Genomic DNA, 25852 nt, shown 5'->3' with positions numbered 1-25852 from the left:
AAATCTGGTTTCACGTTATTGTCACCTGAACCACCGCCGAGCGCACACAGTTTGCTCTGTTCCAGAGACAGAGCGAATGGACCACAAACTTAGCGGACTCGGACCCGTTTGAATTCTACACAGAATGCTATATTTAAATGCGATATGGAAGAGATTTGGAGAAGAAAGGATTAGAGAGACTCAGCATCAGAAACAGCACTGATGAGTATAACATCAGTGCCATGCACAAATATAAATTACACACTTTTCAAACTACACATTCTCAGCATGATTACATTCACTGTTTTGCTTTAGTAACAGTTTCATAATAAATCTAAAAGAGAAATCTATTAGACTGTGGCTGTCAAATGCTGGTGTGCCGAGCTGTGATATAAACTAAACGCTATTGGCTATTTAAAAAAAGGGGAGGGGCTGCTTGATATGTCCCGCCCTGTCTTACAGTAACACAGTCAAGGGTGATTGTGACAGTAAAGTGTACTTCTTTTTAACAAGGAATACTAATCAAACACACAACTTACAAATGAAAATAATACAAGCATTATTTTGATATTTCTTTAGTCATTTAGATTGCGTTGTGCTTTGAAACGTCATGGAAGGAGCAGAGCCATGATCAAGAAGTCATGACAACATATGTTTTTACATTACTTTAACTCATAAAAATATGTCAAACAAATTTCAACTTTTTATGCTTTACAAGATCCAACTGATTATTTTAAGTCAGTTTAATATAATTTAAGTTGAAATGACTTATACAACAACGTTAATTGTGCTTAAATTTAAGGCAGCAACTGAACTTAACTTTTTTCTATTCTTGAGTTCTATTATTGAATAAGAGAGAAGTGTGTGAAGACCTCTGTTGCACAAATCGCCCTCTCTGGTGTCTTTATATTTGCTCAGGGCATCGTCAAATACCTCATGATATGATACACATCACAATGTCATGATTCAATACTTCACAATCATGTAGAATGTCTCCAGGTGTATTTTCTGTTGTCTGTCAGTGAAAAGGCTATACTTTCCATTCTTTCCATTCACAAACACAATCAGATTGAATCCGGTTTCTCAGAAAAACTTTATTTTATGATTTGAAAAGGAATATGCTAGACGTACTGTAAGTGTTAGCACGATGCCTCATGCAATACATCAAACACCTCTTTCGGCATTCACAGCATCCTTTAGATTCATTGTTATTGAAAGGGTTAACTCAACAGTTTAATGGAGCATGAACCCATCCCTGCTAAAAGAGGCGGAGCTTAACCTCACAATCACTACAATTGTCATTCAGCTGCCGGTGACAACATTGCTTTTCTGCTTCCTGACTGAACCACCTTTTCTCACAGGTAAGAGTTGTGTTAAGAGTTGTTACAAATGCTCATTACAGTGAGATGTGGGTAATTGAGAAATCATATTTTACTCATGATTTACCTATAGATACACAATGAAATGAACAAGTGTAAGTTATTTCTTGGGCACAACACTGGCAGAGTGTGTGTTCACCTGACTTTACTGGACTTTGACCTCTTGGTGAATGTTTAGTGAAAAGGCAGCAAGATGAAACTGTGAACATGAAACACAAATGAAAGCAGAATTCATGGGAAGATTTAGCCTTTAAAAAAGCCAGACATTTTTCTCTGTTTCTAACAAGTACATACATGAACAATAGACAGAACACACACCCACATCATGAGCCAGTCTCAAAGGTTTTATGATGTGGTTTGTGCAGTGTATTCAAGTGTATTCTCTGTGCACATATTCTTCTTTGTTCATTTTGCTTAATATATAACACAGTTAATATATTCATTGAGAGGACTAAATGTCCCCACAAAAATAGAAATTGTAAAATAATAGTAAAAATAATAATTGCGACGCCCCACGAGGGAAACAGCTTATAAATCACACCAAGTGATGTTTTTTTGAAAATGTAAATGTGAAGAATGTTTTCTCTGATAGGTTTAGGGGTAGGGTTAGGGTTGGGGATAGAATATACAGTTTGTACAGTATAAAAATCATTACGTCTATTGAAAATCTGCGTAAAGATATTAAAAAAGTGTCCAGTTCAGAGAAAAAAAAAGTGTGTGTGTGTGTGTGCTTTAGAATGTTAGTCAGCACATCAAAATAAGTGTACACCTTTAAAGCATGACAAAACATTATTAAACCATTTAAAATGTACTTTAAATTAAAATGTTAAGAAAGTATGTTAAGAAAACAAGTGTAGTCTTGTCGTAGAATTGCTCTTTTTAAGTACACGTATTTAGCCTTTTATTTTATTAATGTAATATTTTCTCTAAGTAGTTTTTAAAAATATGCTTTTAATTTCTGAAATACAATATTCAATACAATTGAGCACACTTTTTTTTTCACAAGGATATAGTAGTGATATTTTTCTTTGAGGAGTTCCTGGTTGATGCCCTTTTTAATCGATCAGCAGATGTTTATCAAGAGCATTGTTTTCCGCATTGTATTGCATATGATTTTACTCAAATGGATAGCAAGCCATCACAGCTAAGGCATAAAAAGAAAAAGAAAAATCACTGAATTACTGCTATAGCAAATAAACAAAATAAAAGCTCCTGCTCAACAAGTGGAAAAGCTTCATCTGTGTACATCCCTGGTGCGAGCTGTTTCATAAAGTGGTGGGGACAAATTTAGACAAAAAATACACATTTATTCTATTCCTCCTTATTATGTCATCATGGCTGGATGGGCCAAGTTTCTGAACACCACAAAAGTATTGTTGATATGTAAATGTGGACGGCCATGTACTCTTTTCAGATGTACAGTGGTTCCGAAGCAGAATTTTAAAGGGTCTTCCATTAAAATGAATGTCACTGTTATTACCTATGATCATTGTTATTTCATCGCTTGTATTTTATGGATCCAGGCCCATGTAAAATCTGCCACCGCATTCATGTTTATACATTCCTCTTGTTGTTCTTTGTGTGGGTTTCAAACGCAGTCCATTTATTTATGACGTCACTTTTGTTTTTGTTTTTCCTCCCTCCTCTACCATAGTGATGTCATCTTCCACTCCTTTCCTGTCTAAGGAGTTGTTCCAGTGCTCTGTGTGTCTGAACGTTTTCACCCATCCCGTGTCCCTTCCATGTGGTCATACGTTTTGCCAGTCATGTATCCTAGCTCAGTGGACAGCATCTGGCTCCTCCCATTGCCCCAAATGCTCCGCAGTTTTCCAGGAAACACCAGAGCTCTGTGAAAATTCTTTTGCCCGTGAGATGGCCGAGCAAATCCTTAAGCAGAAGGGTCAGAGGTCATCAGAGTATCGTCCAGTCCCATCATACAATGTTTTATGTGACATGTGCCCCTTGGAGAAAGCATCCCGTGCTGTAAAGTCTTGCCTGGTGTGTGTGGCGTCATACTGTGAGGTGCATGTGACGTCACACACCTCCAGGTTCACCAAGCACAAGCTCGTGGAGCCACAGCGGATGGACAAGCGGATTTGCAGGATACACGAAAGACCCTTGGAGCTTTACTGCAGATACGACCAGTCTGCAGTGTGTGTGATGTGCATGAATACAGAACACAACACACACCACACAATACCATTGGAGACAGAATGGGCAGAGAGAAAGGTTTGGGCACATTTGGATGCTATTTGACTAATCAATGATTATGATTTTAATCAAAAACAATGGTAACACAACATAATATTTGGTCCCACTTTTTATTAGGTCTCTTTATGTGCATGTAGTAGCATTTAAATGAATCTGTTCATACAATACACTCCTTAAACCTAACCATACCACCAAAACCTGTCCCTAACATTATCCTGTATCCCACCCACATAGCACTAAAAGTGTTTTAAAATACAACACGAACACAATAAGAACATTGAACATAACATCTTTATGTACATAGTTAAAGACACACAATATAAAACACTGACACATTTTGTGATAAAACACTAATATTTTATTACCAAATATTCTAATATGTAGGCTACAGTATGTATAACTTATGAGTAGGGTTAAATATTATCATAAAAAAATGGTTTCTCTATAGAGAAAATATATAGGAATTGTACTTCTTCTATTTATACTTCTTTTACTGGAAAACCAATATTGTGTAAAGAAACAGGAACGTGAACAAAACAATGACACATAATATAACCTCCATAGACGCATTTTCAGATCATTTGTTTTCTCAGAGAGACAATATTTTTATGAAAATAAGCATATTTCATCTGTATTTCTGATTACTATAATGAATTCAGATTTTTACATTTGAATTTGAATCATTATTCTTGATGATTATCATTAGAACCTCAGTACTGTCTGGACACAGCCATTTTTAATGTGTTGTCTTACAGCTGCTTTTGTGTCATGAGATCTGTGTTCTCTCTGTTTGTCATAGACTCAGTTATTAAAGACACAGTCTGGCCTGAAGCAGATGATTGTGGAGAGATGGAGTAAAGTGGAGGAACTCAAACACTCTATAAAACTAAACAAAGTAAGAACCTGCAAACTACATCTTCAATGTTTGTTTAATTTGGCATATGCTTTTATCAAAAGCAGAATACAAACAAACTCTTTAATACATTCTAAATGTAATTAATTTTAAAATGTTGTTCTTTATAAACAAGATACAAAGGTGACATCAACCATAGGCTTACTAAAAAATTAAATAGTACGTTAAAATGGATTATAAACCTGCCATATAAGTCATAAATATAGGTAGTCAACTGCTAAACTTAAAGAATGCATTTCGCACAAGCCCATTCTTGTTTTATTGCCTGTTATTTATCTTTTTAGGAAAACACAGAAAGAGAGATGGCATACAGTGTTGAGGTCTTCACTGCACTGCAGCAGTTTATTGAAAAGAGCCAGTCTCAGCTGCTCAGAAAGATGAAACACACGCAGAAAACTGCAGAGAAACATGTAGAGGGCCTTATTAAAGAGCTGGAAGTAGAAATCGCTAAACTGAATGCCAGAAACTCTGAGCTGGAAAAGCTCTCATGCTCTGAAGACCATCTTTACGTGATACAGGTGACTCTTTTGTGCATCTTTTCAGCCATATCATACCTGTTCTTCTTGTTAATTAACAATCATAACGTAATATATATTTCAATATCAACTTAACACAGTGTGTTTAGTGAAATATATTAAAATACTGAAGGTTGTGAGGATGTTGACTTTAATTAAAGTAGTTGTATATTGACCTTTCCAGGCTTTCCGTAGCCCAAGTGAGTTGCCTCAGTGTAAAAGCTGGTCTCAGATCAGTGTGCACACCTGTCAGGGTCTGGAGGAGCTGAGAGAAACCCTGAATGCTGCAGAAGAACTGCTGAAAAAGCAAATATACACCGCCACAAAGAGAGGTACTTCTTTGTTATTTGACAGCTATAACTTAATGTTAATATTCACACAAAAAAAATCATTATTGTGTAAACTTAATAGGAAATTTTCTTTTTTTAACAGAACTTGAGGCCATTTCCCAGTATGCAGGTATTATAACATAATTAAGATGTGGAGTTTTGAATCTTCGATAGACTGACTATAACACATGTATTGAACTCTTCCTTTCACTTTGAAACTTTTAGATTCATTTGTAGATTAATTCCTCTGGAAAGTCTAAATATTCTGTTTCTGTGGTGATATCAAAACAGGTTTTTTTTCTTCTGAGCATTCCAACCAGTTTAACAGAACAATAGCCTATAGTCAATAGTCTGAGTTTGGGGAAGTAGCCTACTGCTTTTTTACTGTATGTTTATTTCAATTTTTAAAATTCCATTTGGTGACGCAAGTGCAGCAATTACACACACAACAGCTTGCATTTTATTGCTATTACGTGGAAATCTGAAAAACCTGAATCTTTAATTGTATATCTTTGAACAATCTTGAATTCTTACTCAAATCTTTTAAATACATTTACACTTTTTCAACATATATCAACATTCCGCCCTGGTACATTTCCAAACTACTTCTTTGTTAGTAAAACGTGGATACACTGTAAGAACAAATTCATTCAGAGCTATCCTGGTTTGTGGAAAATGCATGACAAATGTCAAACACCATTATTTAATAAAAACTTACTTTGACTTTTCCTGATGTAATTTTTGCAGCGGATATTACCCTTGACCCTGACACAGCAAACCCCTGGTTGATGGTGTCTGCAGACAGGAAGAGTGTGACTGACAGCAACATAGAACACAACGTTTCAAACAACGTTCAACGTTTTGACTCTGTACCTTGCGTCCTGTCAAGAGAGCCCATCTCAAAGGGAAGGAGTTATTGGGAAGTAGGAGTCTCAGGTAAAACAGCATGGGACTTGGGAGTGGCTAAGAAATCAGTCAACAGAAAGGGTTTGGTGACACTGAGCCCAGAGGATGGTTACTGGGCAGTTTGTCTGAGAGAGAATAGTGAGTACAGGGCCTGTGACCGTGAATCAGTGCTTCTGTCACTAAAGACTCTTCCGCAGAAAATTGGTATATATGTGGATTTTGAAAAGGGACAGGTATCATTTTATGATACGAGCGCATGCGCACATATGTACTCATTCACTGGACAGTGCTTTAATGAGAGCTTACTGGCCTACTTCAACCCAGACATGAATGACACAGGAAATAACAACGGACCACTTGTAATACAACCTGTCAATGTTGACAATGGGGATACTGTGACAATATGAAGACTGAAAATCAACAAAAACAGAAATTAAAGAAAAAAATAGAAACTCTAACAAATTAAAGTTCGACAGATTGAATAAAATTGATATAGAGTAATGATAAGTGTTAAGCTGTACAATTTTTTTTTGATACTGGATGTGATGAAGGAACTAAACTATGGGCCCTATCTTACACCCAGCGCAATTGACTTTGTATGCCGACGCATGTATCATTCCTATTTTGCACCCGACGCACAGCAGACTTTTCCCTCCGCAGACGCACGTCGGTAAATTAGGGAATGAACTTGCGCTCCCGAGGGCGGTTCAGCGAAAGAGGTGGCGTGTTCCGGCGCAAACGTTCCCTGGTGCTATTTTGCAGTTTCTGAAAACAATTCTGCCACAAACCAGGAAAACCCTAGTCTAAAGTCAGTGGTGCGTTAGATGCTATTTTAAGGGTGCATGCTTGGCCATAATGTAGCGTTTGCACAACGCGCATACATTTTGCTTCTCTCATCTACACAGACTATCCAAATTATTATAGGCTACGCCTGTTTAACCGAAGCTAATTTTGTTGGGTTTCTCCCATACCCATACAATGTCAATTCTCTGTGTTTTACGGCCCTGACGAGAACGTCGGTCTCCTCGGCTGTGAACCGCTCCTGGCGCGCGCCTGGCAAATCCGCCGTCATAATAGCAAGCATGGAACAAGCACGCCTGCTCGTAAAGGGAATGTGAGATAACACTCTGATTGGTTTATTTCACGTTAGTACGCCCAAACCACACCTATGAGTAATTTAGCTACTTCAGACCAACCCATTTTAGATTTGGACCCACAAAGTTAGTTGTGTTTCAGATCGTTAAAATAGGGCCCCATATATCTAAACAGTTTAATAATGCAACGAGAACACAAACCACTGTTTATTCCAAATTTGATTTTATATAACATTTGGGATTAATAGATAAATTGAACGTGTATAATTTATCCAGTCACACAAATTTTCACTTTGTTGAGACTTTCCATAGACATAATGATTTTATACTGTACAAACTGTATGTTTATCCCCTAACCCTAATAGCCCCGCGAAGGAAAAACAAGATATCATGGCCTCAAATTAAAGGCCCCCAGACAAAATGCAAGTTTTTTAGAATTTAGTATATATGTTACCTTTAAGATTAACATATTCATTAAAAAATAAGCTGTGTGTGTTACAAAACAATGACAAAAGCATTCGAAAGTTACAGTCTCTCACTTCCACTAAAATGTATCACATATTTTTTATGACATTACCCCGGACTTCAACTTCTCATCATATCTTCTGTCCAATCAAACTCTAAAATCTAAATCGCCAACACAATTAAAAGTTAGCAGATATTAAGCAGACAGTCTAATACTCTAATGAGAGTTAGTTGACATGTAGTTGCAAAGTTACTTCTAGTCAACAGAATGTTCAAAAGGAACCATCAAAATTAATGATTTAATTTAATTTAACTACACTGTCATGATTGGTTGTGGTTTTGTGTTCATGCTTTCATGTCTTTTATTTTGTTGTTTGGTACCCGTTTCCTGTCATGTATTTCTCATGCCCTCATGTGATCATGTCATTCATGTGCTTCCCTGGTCTCTTCTGTCATATTCTGATTGGTTGTTCTTTTCATGTGTTCATCAGTTCAGTTTTGTCATTGGTTCATTGTCTTGATCATGCCCATATTCTGATTGGTTGTTCTTGTCATGTGTTCATCAGTTCTGTTTTGTCATTAGCTGCGTACGAAATCGCATACTGCCCTATATAGTAGATGAAAAACAGTATGGGACAAAAGCAGTACGTCCAAATTCACAGTTCTGATATAAGAGTAGGCAAAAAAGCACCTTGATGACGTTCTACTTCCAGCGAGATTCTGGTGTGCATATGGTACTAGAACATACTTTTTTAGCAGTAATCAATCAAATTTAAAATAAGTACCTACTCAAGAGAGTATGCGAATTCGGACGCAGCCATAGTCTCAGGGGTATCTTGTTAATCATTAACCGTTTGTATATAGTCCTCATGCTTTTTTGTTCCTTTGTCTAGCTTTGTTTGTGTAACCTCAGTCCTATGATAATAAAGTGAAGTATACATTTTTGTTCATGTTATGTTTCAAGCCATGTTTGTTTCAAGTTATCGTTTTGGTTCACTTTTGGATTTAAATAAACTGCAGATGGGTTCTGTCAACTCGCCTACACACACACACACACACACACACACACACACACACACACACACACACACACACACACACACACACACACACACACACACACACACACACACACACACACACACACACACACACACACACACACACACACACACACACAATACTAAAGCTCCCTTTCATCCTTGTAATCTGATTTTCTCCAGTGACCTCCTGTTCTTCTTGTCTTTACTACAAACACAACAGCCAATCAAATTATTAGACAGCTACATTACAGCCAATCACATTGGACAAGGGTTCACAAACCATATGCTGCTCATCTTAATAATAATTACCGTCTTTTAGCATTTGTTAGTGCATCAGACAGTGCATGAACAATGTTTGAAGTTGTTTGTTCCAGGGGATTTGCATTTATATACAGTGTATTTGTAATTGAGAAATGCTGTGAGAAGGGAAGGAACACATTTGACAGGAGGAGGTGCAAAGAGAGATTAAGCAGATTAAAGTTGGACTGATGAGACAGCGTCTTTCCTAGTAAAAGAGAAACTAACAATCAGACCTAAACAAGATAGTTACGCTGCTGCTACTGATAAGTTGACTATGAGGAAGACCACAGTGAAGAGGATAGACCTGTTGAAGGAATATGAATGACACACACTGGTGCTGAGAGGAGGATTAACAACACTCACTAAAGCGCAAGAGACACACAAACACTCCTACAGGTATGTGACTGAGAAGACTTTACACAGTTTATAGTATGTCATCTCTTCCTTTCTATCTGTATCAGTATCATAATCATTTTCAGATTGGGATGTTTTCGTTTATTAAAGGAAGTTGCAATCATATTGTCAATCTACAGTTTGTGTCCATGCACCTGTTTGCCTTCACTAGTTAATTAGAAATGGTTCTGCTGTGTGACAAATTCATTTATCAAGTACTTGATTGTAGATATATTTGATGCAGATTCAGTCTCTCAATTAATATGAGGTCATGAAAGCATGCATAAGAATAATGAAATAAATATAAATAAATATTTAATGTTTTTTATAATGTTGCTTTAAAGGTTAAAAAAAAAATCATTAAAACTTTTTATATTATTGATTAATAATGTGTTAGAAAATAATGTATTTCTGTGATGGCAAGGCTGTCAGTTTTCTGCAGTCATGGCTGAATAATATGCTGATTTGGTGCTAAAGAAACATCTCTTATCAGTGTTGAAAACAGCTCTGATGTAAACTTTAATTAAGCTAAATGGTAACACTTTACTTGAAGGGGTGTGCATAAGACTGACATGACACCTTCATAAGCATGACATGACGTGATGAATATTGAATGAGGTTTTATGCATGTTTATGACAACTGCCATAAAGTGTCATTCGCTCAATTATGGCATTTTTTAATGCAAATATGACATTGTTTGAGATGTATTTGTTATGACAACTTGACATAAACCAATAATACATCATAACCTGTCAGTGTCATAACAACTCAACAATACCAAGCATAAACAGCATAAATTGTCATAAATATTTCATAAACATGACATAGCAGATTAATTATCAAACTTAAGAAACCACTTAGCTTTATGGGTTAACATTACATTAAACTGTCATGTGGTTGGTTTTGACATTGGCTGCCATGAAGCCATTATAACTGTGTCATGAATGTTTTTCTTGACCTCAACTACAGTGGTACAAACTGAATTTGTCAGTAAAATGTCATTAACTGTTAATACTATGTCAAATTATTTCATAACTGTGTCATGAATATTTTTCATGACCTCAACTACAGTGGTACAAATTGAAATGTTATTCAATGGGGTAAATGTAACAAAATAATAACAAAAGTTTGCTAATGGACAAAATAAGGTCACGTAATTTACACATAAATGCGTCGACGTAAAACACACAGAAAGCAGGAGCTTTCGTTTCTGCACTGAAATCTGCAAGACCACGACGTACACTGAGTGTGTATTAGAAATCAGGAATGGTGAGAGAACATTGTGCTTGGTATGTTTTTCGTCTTCAAACCAAGCTTGGGTCTCCAGCTGACAAAGTATCTCTTCTGGCTAGCGTGTTTCCCATAACGTTTACGCATTAGGTCAGAAGGTGGAGAGTCAGTCTTTTGTGGCTGTTCGAACACATTCCACCACATGAGTGTTTACACTACAAAAGCGATCCGGTCGAATGTGTTTTCAACTACCTCTGGAAATGGTCAAAAGTGGGCAAGCTCAAAACTTTTTAGACCCCGTTTACACATGTATTTAGCGTCGTCAACTTGTGATCCGATTGACCAAAATGCATCTTAATACCAGGTGAAAACAGGGCCTTTGAAATGACACTTGAGTGATCAAGAATATTCCAAAATACAAACAAAGTTTCCTTCGATTCCTCCGTCCTCCTTTTCTTTCATTGCACCCTTCCCTCACATCCTCTATGGGGGGTGGAGCTGAGACATGAGTGACTTTGGATTTTTTATTTAAGTACAGTCATTTTCATTTACATACAATCACAGATGTTTTTATGTCGGAGGTCCATGGATTGGCTGTAAAGATGAAAATCCCTCCTTTATTATTAACTGAATATAACATCATATGAGTTTAAGTTTAAATAATATGTTTAAAAATGTTAATATTAGTTTCAAATTAGTTGTTTAGTTTAATCTCATTCTTTGAAATGTTTTCTTATTTTCTTTGTGCCGCAGAAAAAGAAGAAAAATATCCCACTGACTTCCTCTGTGGTGACATCACTTCCTGAATGCCTCGGCTCATAAAGGCAGTGATTGGTTGCAGCTGTTAGTTCTCATAATAATGTCATTGACGGTGGATGAGACAGCAGGTGACCTCCCTGTGAGGGACGTGGGCTTGAGAGCAGGACTGATAACTGTTCTCACAGGTGTGTATAGAGCTGACACGGTGTGTGTTTCTGTAGGTTGCAAGATCATATGCATTTTTATTTCTGGTTTGTTTAAATGAGTGTATCTGTTCTGTTAAGATCAATGTATGCTTTATTTCAGACACAGATCAAGACACCAGAAGCTGGAGAAGACCACCACAGGTGCTCAAGATAAAGGGTAAGACATGTCAACATAGTCATATAAACATGCACTACTATTTCTTAGTAGGTTTAAAGGGATAGTTCACTTTTAAATTAAATTTTGGTATGTTTTAGCTTACCTGAAGTCCATCCAAGATTTAGGTGTCTTTGTCTTCGCAGTAGTTTAAATTTTGATATTTTTAGGTCAAACCGTTCTTGTCTGTCAGTCATATAATGCAGGTATATAGGTACTGTATCCAAAAGCATTCAGAGATGTCTCTAATAGCATGCAGAGAAAAGTCCAAATAAAAAAATTCCCCATCGTAAGTGCACATTGATGGCCTAAGACACGAAACAAGCGGTTTGTGTGATAAAACGGACAGTATTTATATAGTTTTTATCTCTTTTACACAACGACGTCCAAGTGATCTGTTTACACCGGATTTCTTCCCCGGAAACTAATCTAACCGCCTTCGATTGGACGTTGCATTTTTAAACTCAGCAGAAATGCGTGTGATTGGCTGTACGGCTCAGCCTTTGATTGACCTGAACAATGAAGCGAGTAGTGTGTCAAGATAGAAGGCTTACAAATTGGGAATAAGTGAAAACTCAACACTCCCGGATGAGTTTGCGCGAGCTTAGGCCATCAATATGCACTTACAATGGGGAATTTTTAAATTTGGACTTTTCTCTGCATGCTATTAGAGACATCTCTGCATGCTTTTGGATACAATACCTATATACCTGCATTATATGACTGACAGACTAGAACGGTTTGACCTAAAAATATAAAAATTGAAACTACTGCGGAGACAGACACCTACATCTTGGATGCACTTCAGGTAAGCTAAAACAAACCAAAATTTAATTTAAAAGTGAACTATCCCTTTAATTCCCCTTTTTTATAGAAATATATTACTTTTACTTATTACTAGAAAGAAAATGTATTCTTTACAATATCTTAACAGCAGTTAGATGCAAATGGAAAGCAAATGGAAACAAATGCCTCAGTAATCTAATCTCACATGTGTCATTTCAAGGAGAATTTGCTTGTTTCATTATTAGTCGTTACTTGTCCAACCACACTATTCATGTTTTATAGCTCTATACTCTTACTGTATATCAGCAATTATCTCCTTTGTGCTTATTTTTAGACGAAGCATCTGAGACAAAGTCAATACTCCAAAGAAATGTGAACTTCTTTCTTCAGTATGCAGTCCTGGGCTATAAAAGAGCAACTTCTGAGCAAGAACTGTAAATAGTAGAAACTCTGGGTTGTTTTCTAAGTCTCTCTGTCTTTATACAGATCGTCAGCGATTGTTCAGAGTACCACGCGAGCAGCTGGAAGACCAGTGTCTCCGTCTACAGGAGGAAAACGCACTTCTCAAACAACACAGCCGCACACAAGACCAAAAACTGCGCAGGTACAGAAACGCACACTAACAACGAGATTCATAATACTTAATTAATCTCAATGGTAGTTACTCAGCTGGTGCACGCAGTCCCAGAACTATGCAACCTGAACGCTTTGCTTGGACACTTTTATCATTGTTTTAATACCCCAAAATACACCACCTCATGAAGAGTATGACAATCTGTTGTCTTGGTCTTGGTTGTCAGGTTATCAACTAAACTGCTGCGATTAAAGCACGGACCTTCGTCTGCAGGGAGGGATGGAGAGCTGGAGGACACCATTCAAGAGCTAGAGGCTCGTGTAGCGTCTCTAGAGAGCCAGAAGGGGACGCTGCAGAGTAAACTACATTTAGCCAAGCAACACATCTTAGACCTGGGTATCAGAACTCATAATAGGCCACGAACAGGTGAGGAGTCACTTACAAAAATCTTGGTATCGGTGTGTGTGTTACTGTGTTTTAGGATATGGTAAAATGGTAATATTGCTGAAGCCTATTTTTGGACACACACTGTGTTAATACAATGGTGGCAGTTTAGTATCTCCACATACCTTTTTATAAGGAGTGTTAATTTGGTGTTGCAGTCCAGATTTTATTCAGTATCTACTCTCTCTTTCTCTGTCTCAGGGCGAGGCGTGGATGGGGATGGAGGTGTCAGACGAGCTGCCCAAACCGCTCCTGCCCGCTGTGGCATCAGTTCACTGGATGATACTAGAGGAGAGATAGACAGATTGTAAGTTGACCTGTGGGTGTGTTCTTATGTATGTTTCTACTTTAAAGTTACTATGGAGAATAGACAGAAAAAAATGCAACAGACAACAACATGTAACAGACGTAGGCCAGTGACAGCTCTATGTGTAAACCTCACTCCCGTAATCTCAAGAGGCGCTCTAGCGACTGATGCTAGAGACTGAGGTTTTTAGCATCCTTGTTAGAGCGCCCGCCTGCAATGCGGATGGGCCGGGTTCGAGTCCCGCAGAGTGGGCGGTTCGAACTTAAGGGGCTACCGTGGTGCCCGGTATGGGAGTGAGGTTTGGGGGGTGAGTGTAACAGACGTAGGCCAGTGATAGCTGTGAGTGTAAACCTCACTCCTCTAATCTCAAGAGGCGCTCTAGCATCAGTCGCCGCTAACAATGAGGATAAAGACAGCAGTTTTTAGTGTCAGTTGCTAGAGCGCCTCTTATAAAGTTTACAAGCACAGCTCTCATTGGCCTACGTCTGTTACACTAATAAGTCTGAAGACATAAAAAAAGAACTGCTCTTTAAATACCTCATGGAATGTTCACAATATAATATGAATGTGATGATACTATTCACATCAACCATGGTCAATACAAAAAAAAACTATTGTCCTCAATCTTTCTGTCTCTTTCTCCTCTGTAAAAGCAGAATTGCATTACTCAGGTTTGTTGGATGTTTTTGTGTTTACATAACTTGCAATTCTGCAAAACACAGTATAGTGCTGTGCTGCCTGCATCTCAGCTGAGACAAAGAAACAAACTAACAAACAAAAGAAGAAAGAAAGACTTTTAATGTAGTTCAAAAATGTAGTTCTGCACTGAAAATCATTTGCTTTATGACAATCTCCTCATGGCTTCCCAGCATAGAGACTTCAGCTATGTAGTTCTGCTTTCAACCTTAAAGACTTTGCTAGTATATTTTGCTTGATATATACTTAATTTGAATACATATTGATAATCCATACCCATATGGTAGGTAGTGATGGGACGGTTGATACCGGGGTTCCGACGCAGTTTCCAAAGCACTATTGTATCACTCACTGTTCCGATGCTTGTATTGAAATGACAATACCACGTGATTGATGACGTTTGAAGCTTCGAACGTCATGCAGTATCGGAAGGTCGGGACAGCTGGTTTGAAAAACATTGGCGCTTCGGACCTCATCTGATGCATAAAATGGGAAATGGTTATGGAGGAGGCATTATTTAAATTATTGAACACTACACTTCTCTATAACATCATTTATATATTTTAAAAACAGAACACCCAAAATATATTTTTCAATTAGCTTACAATTACTATAATTAATTATTTTATTAATTTAGATGAGACGTTTACACGTAACCGGCTATTTTCATAAACGGACATTTCACCCTCTCCGTTTTCAAAAATAAAATTGTGCACATCTGTCAGTTTTCAGAAAAGTGTTAGTTTACACAAACCCCCCGTGTATATATGCAGTCAAGAGCATGCCACACCTGTAGGTGGCAGTGTAACAAGAAGCTCAAGCCCACGTCAGCCAATCAGAATCCCGAAAATAGCAACAGAAGCAACGAATCACTCAACATAATAGAGCAGCTGTATTTGCAAATGCAAACTGACGAAAAGGGTTTGCACCAACATAAATGCGACTGCTACTCTGAATGCATCCATGATCACCATAGCCAAATGAAAATGTAAACATAGTTTGCACTTTTGACACAGGTGCAAGTTCTGTCGCATAGGCTACTGTGACCTCAGTTTACATGCAAACGTGCAAAGAAGTTTTCCAAAATCTCAACTCTGGCCGGAATTTTTAGAAAGAATCGGTTTCAGAGGCGAATTCTCCGTTTGCGTGTAAACGAAGGGAAATGTCTTCGTTTTTTAAAATAAGCATGTATGTGTAAACGGGGGCTAAATATAACTGTATTGGTCCCACACTTGTATGTCACGGACTTCCGAAGCTTTGGTCACATGCTTTTTCTGCTCTACGGTAATTTGTTAGATATGGTGGAGAAATCAAGTGTGACCACCGGATCTCACTAATGCACATTGTGTTAAAAGCTTTGAGTAGCATAATTAACCTTTTTTTCAGCACAATTTGATGAAAGCCTCAAATGCTTCAGAAAGCTTAGTTTTCCCATCACTTATGGTAGGTGTTACATACTGTACTGTTTAGACACACAAGTTGAGGATCCAAATACAGTCTTATTAGGGTAGCAGAAGGTCAGAAGGTCAGAATCATTACCCAGGAAACCAGATAGCACTCAGAAATAGTGTAACACATACAAGTTTTCACAGTGAGTGAATACACAGGGCTTATATAGGCAGAGTTTACAAGGGTAATGAGAAACTGCTGAAAGTAATCAGACATGAGTCCGAGCATTGGGTTCTGGGAAATGCTGTCCATGGTGAGATAACAAAGACGGCAGGGGTGCCCTCTGGTGGCTATCATAGGCACTCCGGCTGGCACGCGTGACAGTAAGACATTGCTTCCATGCTATTAATTAGCTATTAAAATGCCATGTTTATCTGCAATATCGTCTTTTCCCTCCTTGTTTCTTATTTTCTGGCTTGTTTTTTCTCTCAGCAGATCTACCATCATAGAAACCCAGCAAGGGAGGGTGGCAGAACAGGAGTTGAGTACTCAGTCTCTTAGAGAAATGTTCAGAGAAAAAGAGAAAGAAATTGAGGGTATTGTAAAAGACCTACGCAAACAACAAGCCGACGGACACAGGTAGGAAAAGTGTGAGTGTGTGTGAGTGTGTGCATGTGACATGTTTTAATTTTTTTACAGACTCACTATAAGTTTATGTGTGTGCATATAATGTATGTGCATGTGAAATGTTTTATTCTTCTTTACAGACTCACTATAAAAGATAATGTAGATGTGATCAGACTGCAGAAGCAGCTCTCTGAAAAGAGCTCCGCCCTTCTGGTCAATCAGGAAAAGTGTTCTGCTCTTCAGGAGGTGAGCTGTAAAACTATTACCCATTTAAATTATATTTTGGGTTCGGGTTCATTTGGGATAGTCCATCCACTTTATTGCTTGGCTCTGCTTTGGGCTTCACTGAACTATTAATGCACCAGCATATCGATGAGAGGAGTGAGTAGGAGTGTAACCAGTGTTGGTTTGGTGGCATTACAAGTAACACGAGATCTGTAATCAGATAACTTTTTTCAAATAACAAATAAGGCATTACTTTTACATATACAACAAAATATCTGAGTTCCTTTTTCAAATAAGTAATGCAAGTTACTTTGTTTTCACATTTATTGACTGCAGCATGCATGATGGTAGATTTCAATAAAGTCTTTATTTAAAATAATAAACACTCATACACATTACACACTTACTCCTTCCTACTGCTTCTCTCAAGATGGGGACAGAAGGGGTGTGTAATGTGTATGAGTGTTTGCACAATAACAGATTCAGTAGGCTATTCCTTAAAATGAATAAAAACATTGAAATGCAAAATCAGAATAAAAGAAAATATGATGCATATTTTAAAAACACATCACAATAAACATTAAAGTATTTTGAAGATGTCTTTATTTATAGTAAGTTAACTAAATTCACTAACAACGTGTTTAGTTTTATATTAAGCAAAAATGTTGTTTATGGTGAAATGAAGTAGTAAAGAGTATATTATATTGACCTACATTAAGCAGCATGTGTACTGTATATTGTCTTCATAATAAATCATATTTTTACTTTGTATGAAAGTTTTTTAACTGATCCAAGTTTCATAAAAATAATAAATTTGGCTGTAAAAAATATTTAAAAATATGAAATATATATATATGTATACATATAAGTATGTTTTACGTTGGTCCAAAGTGTGTGTGTGTTTGTGTGTGTGTGTGTGTGTGCGTGCGTGCGTGTGTGTGTGTGTGTGTGTGTATAAATTCAGTGTATATGGTGAATTGGATCTTAGATGGGGACTTCCACTTTGAAATAATTGGTATAATGTCTTCCAAATTATACTTCGCCATTAAAACAAATCATCCTCATTACCTCCTCTCTTTGTGTTCTTTCTTAAGGCTTACGAGACCCAGCTGGAGGAGGTGAGCTTAACCTGAAAATAAACATTTACCATTTTCATCGTTATCAGCTCTTTCTTTATAATCATGCAAACATTGACATGACCTGAAAATAAAATTGTATAATAGAAGTAGCCCTATTCTTAACTGGACAGAACATTGTTAAGTTAGACCCAGTTACTTTTGATAAATGCCATTGAATAAATAGGGTTCTATGTCTTTTATATTGTATATGGGTAAATATTATGTAGGGCCAAAGGTCTTTAAAAGAGAGTCAAGTAGCACTGCTGGAGAAGGTGGAGGACCTGAGCGAGCAGCTGAAACAGGAGAAGCAGCGAGTGCTAACACTCGAGGGCCAGCTCAACACCGCCACACTTTCACTGCAAGCTCTGGGGGAGGTACAGCTTGAGTTATTACTCTTAAAGTTTTTGCACTTTTATTTTCAAGTTTTATTCTTTGCAATCTTATACAATCATCTGTTCCTCAGCTTCAGGAGAGGGTTTCAGACCTGGAAGGGGAGAGGAACCTTTTGAAGAAGAGCTATGATTCACTTCTGGAGAGGTCAGTAGGATGTAGGTAGGGGCATTGATAGTGAGGGACAAACAGGGACATTTTCATGGACTGTAGGGCATTCCTTAGGGTGTAGCCTAGCCCTAGCCTACTTGAAGGCCTGAATTGACCTCATGACAGCAGTTACTATTCAGGGGGTACTCCATGTCTGTCAAACAAAATGACAACACAAGTCGCTTACTCTCTGATGTACCTGAATTATTTTTACACAGTTTATCATTGTGTAAAAATCAGAAACCATAAGCTTTTGAATTAGGTTATTTAACTACAAGAAAATACTGAAATTACAAGGTGTCAAGTGTCAAGAAGTCGGAAAGTTGACGTCACAGTGTATCAGATGAATGTATCCGTAAAAATGTTTGTGTGTGTGTGTTTGTGTGTAGTGTGTGTGTTTTATGTGCGTGTCACACTGTTTATTACTTATTAAAGCACAGAGATGTACATTCAGCATGTATCTGAACCAAATAATCCACAAATAAGTTGAAGTCAACAGATGGATGAAGCCAATTCAACAAGTCTAATTCAACCCTTGCATTTTTCAAGATCACTGGATGATTTCAAGAATGGACAAACGAAACTCCATTAACTAGCCACTCTGGGTAACTAGTATCAGTAAGTTCAGTAAGCTTTAAAGCTTGACAGACAAAATGGTGGATAGCAACAAGGCTTCTCAATGCAGCGATTTTTTGGGGTATTTGGGCTGTCAGTCATTTATCTGTTGTAAGGTCAATGGGGCCCATCCATACAACTTATTCCAGGCTATTCAAGCTATGGAACTAGTTGTTGATTTGTCTTTTAACCCCCAAACCATCCTGTAAATAAGTGTAGTTAACCTGTAGTTAAAAAGGCCAAGTTTTAAAAGTTTTAATTCATTGGTTTCCACCATAGCACTATGTCTGCTCAAAGCCATCAAGAAGTACAACACAAGGAACAAGAGAAAACAAGGGAACCGTTTAGAGAAGATAGGTGGAGAGAGGAGGTACAGAAGTTTGAAGAAAGACTGGTGGAAGAAAGGAGAGAAAAGATAATGCTGGAGCAGGAGAAGGAACAGATGAGACTTGAGAATGATCGAGTTCAGAAGGAGAAAGAGCGAGATAGAGGTAAGGCTCTTGCACTGTCAGATTTAAGTCTCTTCTTATTCTGGAAGTGCTCATTATAGCAGCCTGAAAACGGTGCACAAAGTTCTCCTGAAAAATCTGTAATCATCAAATCAGAGCTCATATTTGCAAATATGCAAAATACATCTGATGTTCATGTTTTCAATGTTAATGCAAACATCTCCCCCAATAAACTGAATGTATGTTTCTGTGTTCAGATATGGTTATGTTCCTCAGAGAAAAACATGACTGCTTGGAGCAAGAAGTCCTGCAGCACAGGCAAGAAGTCACATCTTTGCAAGAGAAACTGGACTCTGTTACAAAAGTAAAGTTTCCTGTATTTTCTTCGCATAGAGAAACTGGGGCCAGACATTCATCTCATTAGTATCTGTTTTTCATTTTCTATCAGGAGTTTGATATGAGTGTGGAAGATCTGAGTGAGACTCTGCTGCAGATTAAGGTAAGATTTTAGTTTTAAAAGGGCAGTTTCTTTTGACAGATTTTCAAATATTTAGGTAACTATATAAAAATAGCTTTGCTTTGCTTGTTTCATTCCATTTTTCTTTTTCCCTTTTTATTCGTGTGCTCTTCTCTTAGGCCTTCAGAATGCAGCAGGAGACTCAAGGGGTGTTGTGCTTCTTGAAAACGGATGGAAAGTTAGAAGACACATCACGGGATTTGACTGCAGTACAAGCCTCATATGCAGAAACTGTTTTAGAACTTCAGAAAACTAGGGACTTATTGTTACTGCAGCATCGCCTAAATGCTGACCTCCAGGTACACACAGTCACAGTGAAAATACATGTGGTATATCACAACTCTGGCATATATTGCTCAGAATGTCTCTTTTCACTCCACATAATCCAAAGCATCATCCGTTACACTTACAGTATTTTCTTTTATAGAACGAGATGAAGACAATTATGGAGAAATCTGAAAGAGAGAGGGAGGAGAATAGGAGGAGGGCAAGTGAAAAAGACAAATTGTTGAAAAGCAGAGGCCTTCAAATCAGCAATTTAAAAGGTTAGAGGAACTGCTGTTGTAGCATGTACAATATTCAAACGATCGGGGCTAGTTGTCACACGTTTTAAGTTAAGATTGTACCAATGTGTTTTTTTTCCGTTTTTTTCTAGCAGTTGTTTTGTATATTGGTTTCAAATATCTAGTTTAAACATCGTTTTCCGTTATATTTTGTTTAAATAAAACCATTATGTATTATGTTTTATTATTTAATATTTATAAAAATATTACATAATTAAAATGGTTACAAATTAAATAAGTATCCGATTTTAAATTATTTTAAATCTGTAATAATAGTAATAATTCAGAATTTTATCCTCCAAACTAAAATTCTAATGGATCATAATTTTTGTAATTTAGTTATTGGATAAACAAGAAACCATAAAAACACCACACTGGTATGTAGGGTCAACTATGTATGCATATGTCTTTATAGAAACTACTGAGAAACAAAGAATTGATGAGAGTAAAAGTGTGACAACTAGCCCCATTCTCCCCTATTTTCTTAATAATGCAAGTATGACATCATATTTTCCCTTCATTGTTTTAGCTCAACTCAAAGAGTTAGCGTACAGCCCTAGAAACAGTAAGCGGACCATACCCATGCAGTACACCTGGACAGGCCTGGCGCAGGAGTCAGTCCAGCTCACAGCAGAGGGCGCCATAGTCACACATCTGCGTGGAGGAGAATCTCTTCTGGAGGTCCATCTCACAGGAGCCACCTTTACACCACTGGGACTGAGACTCATGGGACAAAACACAGGAGATCACCAAGGGGTTGCAACCTTTTGCACCTATGGCTTTCTTGACTTTGAAACCCTCTCAACTCCATTACTGTCGGGTTGTCAGCCAAATTATGGCTTTACGTCGCATTACGCCCTCTCTGCCTTTGACCTGGATAAGCTCAGGGTTCAGGAAGGGTCCATCACTGTGGAACTGCACCAAGCACTTGGAGGGGTGCACTTTATAACCCGTGGGAGAGCGAGGATCACTCTGATGGGAGCGCTACAGTGCAGAGGTGAACGAATGAAAAACAGAACCAACATCGCAGGTAAGAAAAATAAATGATTCTTATGTAAGAGAGTTCAATTTCACATTCTTTTCATTGTTGTGGGTCTTGAATGCAATACTGTTTGCAACTGCATTTTGTAAGTTGTCCTTTGTTCCGCAGGAGCTGAAGGAGAAGTTATAGGAATCCTTGAGTTTTGGGTGTGTTTACATCCTCAGGTGGAAATCACAGAACCTCAAATGGAAAGACCCACAAGCAGAACAGCTGTAAGACACACCAGAGGTTCGGAATGGGCTCACGGGGAAACAGAGGTAAATGCCACCATGTACATACAGTATGAGGACAGCACTTTTTAGGACTGCAGTGTACTTATTATGGAAATAATATACTTGTATATTGATATATTGACAGTAAATGTGAACTAAATGCAATGGCTCAACTCAGAGCAGCACGCCATGGGATTTTTCTTATCCCCTCTCCTTCCCCAGCACCACCTGCCTAGATCTGCTACTTTCCTTGCAGCAGCTCATATTCGATTCCCTGTATTTATGTGCATGTTTTGGCAGTAGCCTCCACTCATGCCGGCAATAGCAGCGTATCAGATCTAGTCCGCCAAGACAAAGCCTATGCACATTCTGTTCTCATAAAAAAAAAAATGCCGTTTAAACCTATTCCAAGCATTGTGGAATGTAGTTAGCTGAAATTTTAATAGGTTTTTTTAACCACTAAAGTAGGACATAAGTACATATTAATATGTAATTTATTATATACTTATTTTGTCTTTGAAATATGCTTAATATGTACTGCTATTTATGATAATCCAAAATATACTTTAATGTCAATTCTATGGAAACTTGGATGTCTTGTATTTAAATATATTTGTAATTAAACATTTGTACTGATGACTTTGCAATTTAGTGCATTTAAAATATATTAAATTAAATGTAATATCAAATAACATAGTACAGATAAAATGATAAACAAGTACGTTACATGTGCTTTATCCGTTACATCACAATAAGTGTAGTGCTTTCAAGCAATTTACTTTTTAAAAGTTTACTTAAAGGGGTCATGACATGGTTTTTTTTATTTTATTATTATGTTCCCTTAGGTGCAAATATAGTATTACTATAGGTTTTTTTGCAAAAAACTTTTAAAATGTAGTGATTTATGACCTTTTCCCACCCTGTTTCTCATCCTCTGATTCAAACAGTCTGTTTTGGGGGTGTTTCCCCTTTAAGAGTTCAGTGTTAACGCCCACTGTTATGATTGGCTAACGTCAGTGCCTATGCATCAATTATTAACGCCCCCAGCCAGAACATTTGCGGATTTGGCGTATTTAAAAAGTAGTTTAAAGTTTTAAACACATTACTTACAGTTTGCGTCGTCGTTGTTGAGCCCAGAATAGTCGGCACGGACTTATCTTTGAGCAACAGTTTTCTGGCAAAGCCAGCATCATTTTGGGATTTGTTCTCAAAACAGTCATCCTTCAAATGTACAGAACACACGCTTAAACTAACACTGCCGTGACTGAGATGTCCACAAAAAATAAAGTGCATCCATTTTTCCCTGATGACTGGATCTTTCGCAGCGTATTCAAAGATGTTGTTTGTCCACAGCCAGGAACAGCACATCTGCGTGGCATCGTAATTTCCCTGTACACAGACCCACTCGCTGTCCGTCGACTGAACACTTGTGGAGCGCGCAGCGCGCGGGCTCGACAACGATACGAAATGAGCGTAGTTGTCTTGCGCTTAAAGCGTAGTTGCCTTGTGCCTGGAGGCGGTCGTATGCAAACGCTGGTACGTCACTTCGCACCGTGACGTCACTTCTTACCATGGATCCAGAACGAGCTGTATTTAGAGCTTGATTAAATAAATGATTAGTTTATAATGGGGAGGAAGTCTTAAGCTATGAAACTTGCAGGACGTTTTAATGGTACAAAGACCTCTTATATACCAAAAGATCAAGGCAAATTTGGTTTCTCATGTCATGACCCCTTTAAATGTGTTAAGAAGTCATTATATCATATATCTTTAAGTAGTAGCCTTTTATTTCATACATTTTATATTATCTGCAAGTAAATCTTTTTAAAAATGTACTTACAAGAGCACCTTCACTACCTTTAGACACACTTTTTCACAAGAGTGTATAGGGCTGCTCCTGAAAACGCATACCGGTACTTCCCTAATAGTATGTGACACGAATAGTGTGTCCGAATTCACAGTACTCTTAAAAGGTACAGTAGGCAAAAAGAACCCAGATGACTTACTACTTCTGGCAAGATTCCGAAGTGTGCGTACAATTACACTTTATTATCCCACTTTACAGTATCTCCAAACTGCTCTTTTCCATACAGTGAAAGTATACAATAACTAGGGCTCCAAAAAAGACAAAATAGAGCAAAGAAACACCAAAAAGCATGTAATATGACTTGTGCTCTTATTTTCAAGTCATATAATAGTTTTGTGTGAGTAACAGACTTTTGTGTGAGGAAAAATGCATTATTTAAATGATGCCCTCCATTGTAGCTATACTGTCCTTCACACATGTACATATTTAAAGATTATCAAATGGCTACATATAACTAGTAATATTGTCATATGGACTACTTTGATATGTTTGATATACACTTTTTGGGTTCCATTTTATTTTGATAGTCCACTTTAGACATTCTACTAACCATAAGTAACTTTGCAACTACATGTCTAATTCTCATTAGAGTATTAGTAGACTGTAGTAAACGGTTAGGTTATAGGTGTTTGGGTAAGTAGAAAAAATTGACTTGCAGTTGCCAAGTTAGTCAGTAGAATATACAGTATGTTGCAATAAAGAGTTAGCAAATATTAAGCAGACATTCTACTAATCCTCTAATGACAGTTAGTTGACATGTAGCTGCAAAGTTACTTATAGAAAGTAGAATGTCTAAAGTGGTCTATCAAAGTTTTTTTTCATTTCATTTTTGAACATCAACGGCATCTTTTACTGAATGTTACTGAGTCAGTTTAGAGGTTCTAAACATTTCCAGTTGTATTCCAGGTAGAACGAAAGCAATCGTAAGAGTAAATATTGAGAATTTTTCTATTTAAGTAGACTGAATACATTTGAATATCCATATTATGTAGCCGACATACATGTGTTGTATCAAACTAATTTCAGTCTTCTGTAATATAAATTCAATGTGTGTTGTTCTCTTGCAGAACTGGTTAATCTGACTGAAATTATTACCTCAAACTGTTAAAAACATGTATTTTTTGTGTGTTTTAGGAGATGTATGATTACGGCATAGGGATACCCAATGAGCTTGAGGTGGTACTGGAGCGCTGCGTGGGTCTCAGTACCCGCTGGCCAGGACTACTCCCTGATGCATACTTAACGTATCGCCTTTATGACCTACCACCTCATTCTACACCCATAATTCAGTGCTGCGTGGATCCTGTCTTTGAAGACTCAGCGAGCTATCCGTTAGCTGTTACCACGGATGTATTAGAATACCTGAATGTGGGCAGTCTGTGGGTGTATGTGTTTGATGACAGCGAAAGTCAGACTCCTCCCACTTATTTAGCAAAGACACCAATTCCGCTAAGAGCCCTTGCTGTAGGCAGACCAATCAGAGGTAATCATTACGATCAAGATGCAATTAAACAAAACCTTAATTGAACAATGTAAGTGGGAATATAATTTTGTTTTAGAATGTTTTAGAAAGAAGTCTTTTCTGCTCACCTAGGCTGCATTTATTTGATACGGTTTAACCCTTTAGTTCCTGAAGCTAAAATAGATGTTTTTCACTTTTTTTTTTTTACTGTAAAATTCTAAAACAATGTGCTATCTTCAAGTGCAAGGTGTCATCTTTTTCAGAAAAATAACTTGTATTTTTTTATAACTTGTAATACTATTTCACAAATTACAGTTTTTGCTATATTGTTGATCATATAAGTGCTGCCTCTGTGACTTATTAAGTGACTTAAACTACTTTTGCAAAGAAAAAGAAAAAAATCTTAATTAATTAAACCTTTTGTTTTGACCAATAGTGTACATTTAGTAATTTCATATTTTTTAAACAAAACCAAATATTCAATATTCAACCAAGAGAAACAAATAAAAGTAACATTATATTACCATGGGAATCAAATTTAG

General features: G+C 37.3%; 2 protein-coding genes across 4 annotated transcripts in view; both read left to right on the top strand.

Moving 5' to 3' along the window:
- The first annotated feature begins 1273 nt into the window (after positions 1-1273).
- Positions 1274-8740, top strand: btr33 (bloodthirsty-related gene family, member 33). The gene is made up of 7 exons (XM_079601075.1): positions 1274-1340; positions 3013-3587; positions 4369-4464; positions 4767-5000; positions 5182-5329; positions 5430-5456; positions 6074-8740. The coding sequence occupies exons 2-7, from the start codon at positions 3015-3017 to the stop codon at positions 6637-6639; spliced, it is 1644 nt and encodes a 547-aa protein (XP_079457201.1). The 5' UTR covers positions 1274-1340; positions 3013-3014; the 3' UTR covers positions 6640-8740.
- A 338-nt stretch (positions 8741-9078) lies between these two features.
- Positions 9079-25852, top strand: part of rpgrip1 (RPGR interacting protein 1) — a 111168-nt gene continuing 94394 nt past the window's right edge. Inside the window, exons 1-19 of one of the 3 annotated variants that reach the window (XM_079600937.1) lie at positions 9079-9530; positions 11512-11702; positions 11824-11880; positions 13150-13267; positions 13464-13663; positions 13883-13988; positions 16566-16712; positions 16841-16946; positions 18020-18043; positions 18271-18417; positions 18507-18580; positions 19478-19689; positions 19905-20011; positions 20096-20146; positions 20284-20463; positions 20592-20709; positions 21257-21757; positions 21878-22026; positions 24983-25331. In XM_079600937.1, the coding sequence (XP_079457063.1) occupies positions 11618-11702; positions 11824-11880; positions 13150-13267; positions 13464-13663; positions 13883-13988; positions 16566-16712; positions 16841-16946; positions 18020-18043; positions 18271-18417; positions 18507-18580; positions 19478-19689; positions 19905-20011; positions 20096-20146; positions 20284-20463; positions 20592-20709; positions 21257-21757; positions 21878-22026; positions 24983-25331 (2731 nt within the window). In that variant the 5' untranslated portion in view covers positions 9079-9530; positions 11512-11617. Of the gene's footprint in view, positions 9531-11511; positions 11703-11823; positions 11881-13149; positions 13268-13463; positions 13664-13882; positions 14001-16565; positions 16713-16840; positions 16947-18019; positions 18044-18270; positions 18418-18506; positions 18581-19477; positions 19690-19904; positions 20012-20095; positions 20147-20283; positions 20464-20591; positions 20710-21256; positions 21758-21877; positions 22027-24982; positions 25332-25852 lie in introns of all 3 variants that reach the window. The other 2 variants (XM_079600936.1, XM_079600938.1) reach the window with 2 other exon arrangements.

This window comes from Phoxinus phoxinus, assembly GCF_949152265.1.
Source record: "Phoxinus phoxinus genome assembly, chromosome: 24".
Lineage (NCBI taxonomy): Eukaryota > Metazoa > Chordata > Actinopteri > Cypriniformes > Leuciscidae > Phoxinus > Phoxinus phoxinus.
The sequence above is the reverse complement of the archived record's forward strand: the minus strand, read 5'-3'. Positions and strand labels throughout refer to the sequence as shown.

Bases quoted from the DNA above. Each gene is read 5' to 3' on its own strand.
- btr33 (XM_079601075.1), top strand. From the start codon at position 3,015: ATGTCATCTTCCACTCCTTTCCTGTCTAAGGAGTTGTTCCAGTGCTCT. The intron at 3,588-4,368 runs GTTTGGGCACAT...TGTTTGTCATAG, and splicing joins CAGAATGGGCAGAGAGAAAG to ACTCAGTTATTAAAGACACA. The intron at 5,330-5,429 runs GTACTTCTTTGT...TTTTTTTAACAG, and splicing joins ATACACCGCCACAAAGAGAG to AACTTGAGGCCATTTCCCAG.